Source organism: Emiliania huxleyi, assembly GCF_000372725.1.
Source record: "Emiliania huxleyi CCMP1516 unplaced genomic scaffold EMIHUscaffold_304, whole genome shotgun sequence".
NCBI classification, from domain to species: Eukaryota; Haptophyta; order Isochrysidales; family Noelaerhabdaceae; genus Emiliania; species Emiliania huxleyi.
This window is the reverse complement of record NW_005199735.1, coordinates 1-6,878: the sequence shown is the minus strand read 5'-3', so window position 1 is coordinate 6,878 and position 6,878 is coordinate 1. Positions and strand designations below refer to the sequence as shown.

The 6,878-nt window shown below is 68.5% G+C and overlaps 5 protein-coding genes across 5 annotated transcripts in view; 2 read left to right on the top strand and 3 right to left on the bottom strand.

The window, feature by feature from the left end:
• EMIHUDRAFT_368333 (hypothetical protein) overlaps positions 1 to 709 on the bottom strand; it is a gene marked incomplete at its 3' end in the record, with an annotated part of 1,202 nt that extends 493 nt beyond the window's left edge. Inside the window, exons 1-2 of the mRNA XM_005774892.1 lie at positions 653 to 709; positions 129 to 630 (exon numbers count right to left, since the gene is read on the bottom strand). Coding sequence (XP_005774949.1) covers positions 129 to 513 — 385 coding nt within the window. The remainder of the gene's footprint in view (positions 1 to 128; positions 631 to 652) is intronic.
• A 1,615-nt stretch (positions 710 to 2,324) lies between these two features.
• On the bottom strand, positions 2,325 to 3,459 carry EMIHUDRAFT_368330 (hypothetical protein; the record flags this gene model as incomplete). The annotated part of the gene is made up of 1 exon (XM_005774891.1): positions 2,325 to 3,459. A coding segment is annotated over exon 1 (1,016 nt), but the record flags the coding sequence as incomplete, so codon positions are not given.
• Positions 3,460 to 3,781: 322 nt separating this feature from the next.
• Positions 3,782 to 4,696, top strand: EMIHUDRAFT_240188 (hypothetical protein; the record flags this gene model as incomplete). Its single annotated transcript, XM_005774890.1, has 2 exons — positions 3,782 to 3,808; positions 4,214 to 4,696. 2 exons carry the CDS (start codon positions 3,782 to 3,784, stop codon positions 4,694 to 4,696), a joined length of 510 nt encoding a protein of 169 aa, XP_005774947.1.
• A 255-nt stretch (positions 4,697 to 4,951) lies between these two features.
• On the bottom strand, positions 4,952 to 5,761 carry EMIHUDRAFT_240187 (hypothetical protein; the record flags this gene model as incomplete). The annotated part of the gene is made up of 3 exons (XM_005774889.1): positions 4,952 to 5,080; positions 5,371 to 5,463; positions 5,678 to 5,761. The coding sequence occupies 3 exons, from the start codon at positions 5,759 to 5,761 to the stop codon at positions 4,952 to 4,954; spliced, it is 306 nt and encodes a 101-aa protein (XP_005774946.1).
• A 233-nt stretch (positions 5,762 to 5,994) lies between these two features.
• On the top strand, positions 5,995 to 6,867 carry EMIHUDRAFT_240186 (hypothetical protein; the record flags this gene model as incomplete). Its single annotated transcript, XM_005774888.1, has 1 exon — positions 5,995 to 6,867. A coding segment is annotated over one exon (873 nt), but the record flags the coding sequence as incomplete, so codon positions are not given.
• Between the last annotated feature and the right edge of the window lie 11 nt (positions 6,868 to 6,878).

The following is a 6,878-nucleotide window of genomic DNA, read 5'->3' as shown; positions in this document are numbered from 1 at the left end:
ACGCCCGCCCCCCGCCCCCGGGATAGAGGGGGAGATGGACCCCCCCCCCCCCCCCCCCCCCCCTCGATCTCGCGGCGAGAGCACGAGCGCGCCGTCCTCCGGCGACGCGCCGCCACGCTCTTCCTTAGGTCGTCCTCCGAGATATCGGTGCCGGACCGGCGGGGCGGGGGCGGGGCGGCGTCGGAGCAAGTGTCTCGGCCGTCGGTCGACGGAGCGGCGACCCGCGAGCACGCTTCGTCGGCGCCCGACGAGGGTGGTGCCGCTGTCGCTCTGCCGCGTGCGCAGGCGTGCGCAGGCGTGCCGAGGTCTCGCGACGGCACTCAGCCCGAGCCCCTCCGGGCGCTCGGTCGTATGCTCGTGGAGGCGTCGCGCGGCCGCAGTCTTCGCAGCGGCGGCCGCCGCTGCGGTGGATGCGGGCCAGAAAGAAGGCCGCGCGCGCGGCCAGGGGCCAGGGCTGGCTCTGGCTCGGGCGAGGGCGATCCCGGTTGTCCCTCCGCGGGCGCCTCTGGTCATGCCCGCTTGCTCGACGGCTGGGTTGTGCGTGCGCGCGACTCTCGAGTCGTCGGCGAGTAGTGTGCGCGGGCGGTGGGTGCCGTGGAGATTAGGGGAGACGTCGCTTTGAGCTGCGGGTAGCGGGACCGGGAGATGTTGGGAGATACAGACACGGCGGTACGGTGTCTGGAGTAACATCTCAGAGGTTGAGCAGCGCAGGGGGTGTGCACCTGCCCCCCCATCTCCGGTCCAACGAGTAGAAACATGTTTCCAAAAAGCAGCTACGCCCCGACACGACGACGAGACTCACTCCCCTGGTCGCACACGCTCCCCGACACTCGCAGCAAGCAGCAAGGATCGGGCGGGAGAGGAATTAGCTCAGAGAGACACGCACTCACACACTCACACACACACACACACACACACACACACACACACACACACACACACACACACAGAGAGAGAGAGAGAGAGAGAGAGAGAGAGAGAGAGAGAGAGCGAGCGAGCGAGAGAGCGAGCGAGCGAGAGAGAGAGCGAGAGTACAGTACAGTGATCAACAGAGACCCCCACCCACACGCCGCGCAGTGTGGGAAGCGACGACGAGACTCACTCCTCGCACTCGCAGCACGGATCCAACGGGAGGAACGAGGGGCCGCCCAGGCAGCCCCCGGGGCACGCGCAGCCGTTACGGTGCGCGTCCTGCCCGCCGCCCGGCATCGGCGCATCCTCCGCCGCCGCCGGGGCCGGCGGCTCGCCCGGGATTGGCGCGTCCGTCATCGGCGCGCCCGGCATCGGCGCGCCCGGTGGCGCGCCCGGCATCGGCGCATCGTCCGCCGCGGACCGCGGCGGCCCATGCGCCCCACAGTAGGGCACGGCCACGCCGGGCGTCGCCCGCAGGAACGCGGCAAAGGAGTCGTGGTCGAACGTGCCCTCCATGATGGCGAGCCGCGTCGCCGCGTGGGGCGGGCGGTTGATGGCGTCGACGACGACGACGCCCCACGCGTGCTTGACGGCGTCAGCCTGCTCGAGCCCGCGCAGCCACTCCGCCGCGTCCTTCGCGGTGCACTCGTTGTACGACGACGTGCGGGCGGCGAGCATGCGCCGCATCGCCAAGTAGTCGCAATCGCTGCAGCCGGCGCGCTGCACCACGGGCGGCAGCGTGTAGCGCGTCACGGCCGGGAGGTGCTGCGCCGGGAAGCAGAGGGCGTCGCTGCACGCCGGGCAAAGGGCCAGGTGGCGGAGCGCGAGCCCCGCGCGAGTGCGCCGCGAGTGCGCGAGAGCCGCCGCTAGGCGGCGGTAGCTCTCATAGAGAGCGCCTGCGGGCTGCTGCTCGCGCAGCGCCACCTCGAACGCGAACTTTGCGTCCGCGACGAGCTGCGGCGCGTGCGGCGCCTCGCCGTGCGCCTCTGCGTCCGCCTCGCGCAGCGTCAGCGCGACGCCGCGCCGCGCGCCGAGCAGCCGCGCGCGCGTCAGCCAATGCGACGGCCAGCACTGCGGCAGCAGCAGCTCTTGCCCATCGGCGCCGCGCCAGGGCTGCTGCTTGAGCTTTGGGTCGGCGCGCCATTGCGGCGGCTTGGGGAGGCACTGCCGGTACCACAGTAGCAAACGCGCGTCGAGCTGTTGCGTGGACAGCGAGTCCGGGTCGCACGAGAAGGCGTTCGGGTCAGCGTACGGGCCCTCCATCGCAGCGAGCTCGTAGTGCATTTCAGCGCCCATGCTCGGCGGCCTGTGATCGCCGCCGTACGTCTGCAGGAGCCGCCGCACCTCGCGGACGATGGTCCTGTTGAAGGCGATGGTGATGTTGTCCTTCTCGACCGCCTCCGTCGCCTCCCCCTCGCCCAGCGGCTTGTCCGCCGTTTGGTACGCGTCCTTCGTCTCGACGGTGCCTCCGTCGGCCGCGTCGAGAACGCCCAGCAAGGCATCAGTGGCGATGGATAGCGTGCGCGCTGACGCCTCGCGAGCCGCCTCCCCCTCCCCCTCCTCCTCGCCGTCCTCCAGCTGCTCGAACAGCCGTGCAGCAGTCTTTTCTGCCTGGGATCGCCGCGCCGCGTTCACCTCCTCCTCCGCCGCCGCGCCCTCCGAGGCCTCCGCCGCCGCCGCGGCGGCGGCGGCGGGCGACGGCGTCGCGGTGGCGGCGGCGGCAGCCGCAGCCTTGCTCTCCGCCCGCTTCGCCGCCTCCCGCAGCCTCTTGTGGCGCGTGGCGCGCGCGGTTTTGGCTTGCCCGGGTCGCTTGGGGTCAAACTCGATGGTCTCGATGCGCCAGTGGTCACGCGTGTATGCCTCGCCGAGCGCACGCGAGACCCTTGCCCACAGCTTGCACTCCGCCTCGACGTCGCCCTGGAAGTGTGGCACCCTGTGCCACGGCCGCTCCGGCTTGTCCTTCTCGAGCTCCCGGTCGTAATCCTCGTGGCGCGCGGCAAGGACGGCGCGCCAGCGCTGCTCCGTCTGCGCAGGCCGGGGCCGCTCGACCATGAGCGCGTCCATCTCGACGTCCGCGTTCTCCTTCTCGCCGCCGCCGCCGGCGAGCGGCTTGCGCCGGCGTCGGCGGCCGGACGCCGCCGCCGGCGCAGGTGCGGGCGGAGTCGCGCGCCCCGTCTCGTTGTCGGGCGACTCCTCGCCGCCGGCGGCGTCGGGTGCGGCGACGTCGGCCTGCGAGTCGCGAGGGCGGCCTGCACCGGCGGCGGTCCGCAACGTCTCGCGGCGCGCCGCCAGCCACGCCGTGAACTCATGGGCAATGTCGCTGTCGTCGGGCGGCTGGTACAAGCTCGGCTGGATGTGGTCCATGAAGGCCTCCATCTCGGCCGCGGTCACGTCGTCGGGCGCGTCGACGGGCTGCAAGGCCGTGGACCGCACGGCGGGGCGGCTGCGCCAGGACTGGCGCGTCGCTGACGACGAGCCGAAGCAAAAAGGGCTGCACGACGGCAAGCCCGGCTGCATTCTCGCGCCGGGACGGCGATCCTGGTTGAGCACGAGACGCCGCCTGCTTTTGCGGTCGTTTCTTTTCTTGATTCCGTTTGTTGCAAACGGAATAAGTTGCAAAACCCTGAATAAAAAAACAAAACGCGAAAATCCCCTTTGCAGCCAAGCCTACCGGGCACCTAATTTTCTATATCCCGAGGCGGCGCCCGGTTCAAGCGTGACAAGTGAGAAGTGTAACTCTCTCTCTCTTCTCTGTCTGGCTGGCAGCGCCACGACTCCGCTCGCAGTCCATTCTTCAGGCTGCGTGCCCTCTTGCCTCCCTCGCCTCCCTCCGCCCCCTCCCCTTCTGTCGAGACTGCCGTCGACGTGCATGGTGAAGCGCACGGTGGCCGCGCCGGTGCGCTCGGTGTGTCCCATCAGCATTCAGCAAGCTGATGAAGGACGCCTCGCGCACCGTGAGCGGCTTGCCGGCCTTCATGCAGCGCTCCGCGTCGCGGAGCCGACTAGCGGAGCCGACTAGCGTCGTCTCGCTTGAATCCAAGGGAGGAATGGGAGGAGCATGATCCTAAAATTCTTTCTGCTCGCCCCAACTTGCTTGGTGGTGTGCAACATGCCGCCGGCCTCTCGTGCCGCCTGCCTCCTGGCCCTGACGCTCGCGCCACATGCGCGATCCGACATGGAGATGAACTGCCAGATCTTTGACTCGACGATGGTTTGTGACAGCGACAAGCCGAGGATAGCGCGCGGCGAGATCCGCACTTGCTCGGGGTGACGGCTAAACAGTTTCCCAGAAGTTCGGGAGTTTGTCCGCTCGGACCTGCACGCGGGGCGGTACGAGAACCTCAAGGTCGTGTACATCAACCACCACAACCCGGACCTTTTCCTGCTGACCGAGGACGGCAGCGAAGTCATGAAGATTGATCTGACGCGGCTGTCTTCCATCGCTTCGCTTCACAAGCTGATGTCGCTTCTCGGGCTGCGCGAGATTTGCGGCGACGCAGACGAGCGATGCGCCGGCTGGTCCAGCAAAGGGGAGTGCGACCGGAACGAAGCCTTTATGCACACCAACTGCAGGAAGGCGTGCGGGCTGTGCGCAGAGGGCGCCAAGCAGGCCGAGGGCACCCTCTGCACGGACGCCGAGTCGGCAAACAACTGCCAGTACTGGTCCACTATGGGCGAGTGCACCGCCAACGAGGCCTTCATGCGCGAGAAGTGCGCGCGCGCCTGCGGTTTTTGCAAGGTTTCCTTTTCCGAGGACGACGCTGCGGAGAAGGACGAGCTTTAGATCGAGCTACCCCCCCCCCCCCCCCCGGTCCACGGGCGGAGGACTCGCAGTCGAGACCCCCTGCCACGGCTGCGGCCGGCGGCAGCGCCGAGATGACGGTCGCGCCCTCAGTGCCCCACATTCCGGGCACGGGTGCGGCCCGAGAGATGAGCGCTGCCGGGTCGCCCCCGGGCGCCCGCGATGTACCGGGTGTATAAACGATAACGATTTTAAACGTATTGACCTAGAATCCCTGACTGCAGACTGGTCGCGCGCTCAGTGGACGACAGCCTTGAGCGGCTCCGCCTTGAGCATGGCAAGGTCGATCTCGGCGTCGATCTCCTCGTCGACCTCGCCCACGAGCGCGATGTTGTCCCCTCGGACGATGTAGAGCCCCAGCATAACCTGCGGGAACCCGCGGAGCGGAGGCGCGTGGGCGAACGGGCCGCGAGAGGCGCAGGCGCGCGAGGAGGGGTCTCCGGATGCGCAGGGGCTCCGGAGCGTGCGAGATCTCGCCACCTCAGACAACGGTGTTCTCTTCGCTCGCGCGCGGGTGGAGCCACGTGGCGCCAACGCGCGCGTCGGGGAATACAAACAGTGTTGAGCATCACTGGCGAAGGCGTGGCAAGAGTAGATCTGCAGGATTCGCAGCGAGATGTGGCGCGATGTGGGGGGGAGGGGAAGAGGGAGGTGACAGGCCCCGCCGCCGCCTGCTCCACGCCCGCGGTCGTCGAGAAAACTCGCTCGTGGCACTCGTCGAGGATGACGTTGGTGGTCTGGTCAAAGCCCTGCGTTCGGAGGGTACCAGTCTCGGTCAGGAGGCGGCGCCGGCGCAGTCGACGAGGAGAGGGCACGTGCCCTTGCGTGTGGCGTGGCATCGGTCGTCGGCATATGCAGCCGTCACCGTGGTGGGTGCTTGGTACGCGGCGGCGTGGTGGCCGACGATGCGATCAGATATGGCACCGCCGCGGCGTCAGGTGGGGTGCGCGGCTGAGCCGGCACCTTGAGCAGGCCGACGATATTCCTTCCGTCGTTGGTGATGACCTGGACCACCTTGTCGACGAGCGGCTCGAGCATTGCCGACATGTTGGCGCTTGGCCGCAGCGAGGGCGCTGCGTGCCCAGTGTTGTGCGGAAAGAAGAGACGGACGAATCAACCCGTAGCGATTGTGGGGACTACATATTGCATGAAGGGTGGGGGGGCCCGTCCGCAAAGCTAGGCGGAAGAAAAATGCGGCTGGAAAAGAAAAATCCCGGTTAGGTCACCTATCCGGGTGTGCGACGCTTGCTTACAGGCTGGGACCGTCGCACCCTGCTCGTATGTCCATCGAGGCGTCCGCCCTCGCCCTGTACGGCGCTGTCAACGTCGGCGTCTACGCCTTCGGCGCCGCCTTCCTCGTATCGCGCCACCGGCCTCTCGCCGATCAGCGTCGCCAGCTCTCGTGGCTGCTCACGACATTCGCGGCGCTCGTCGTCACGGTCGTCGGCAGTTACTACGCGTTCGGCGCTTGGTGGCAGGGCGTGTCCAGCGCGGTGGAGCTGTACCGCCCGAGCGACCCGATGCAGTGGCTGCGTCCCAGCGGCGGCGGCGCACCCGAGGAGCCAGTCTCGCGCCATTTGTGCCTCTTCTTCCTCGCCTACTGTGGCGTCGACTCGGTGCTGGGGGCGCTGCACTACCCAGAGCAGATCGACGTCGGCTACTACCACCACGCCCTGTACTCAGTGCTGCTGTGCTACCTGCTCCACACGCGCCAGACGCTGCTGTTCGCCGTCTGCGGCGTCGAGGAGCTGCCGACGCTGCTCGTCGGAGGCAACCACCTACTGGGCGACGGCGGCAACCCGCGCTTCGGAGTCGGCGTCGTCTTTTTCCTCACCCGCGTCTCGTACCACTGCTGGATCACCGCGCGCGCGCTCGACCGGCTCGATCCGCTGCTGTACTGGGTGAGCAGTGTGCTCCTCATCACGCACGTCGGCTGGTTCCAGTCGTACCTCGCCAAGGGCTCGCTGCCCTCGAAGCGGCAGAGCCGCGCCGCCGCGCGAGTCGCTACGGGTGGCTCGACCGGCATGCAGGGCGGTGCATCCGCCGGCCCGCTGCACGAGCGCGCGCTCTGGTCGATGGCGACGCGCCACCTGCTCGTCTTTGTGGCGATGCTGGTCGGGCAGGCGCTCCTGCACTCGACGCTCACCGCGCGCGTGCTCCGCGC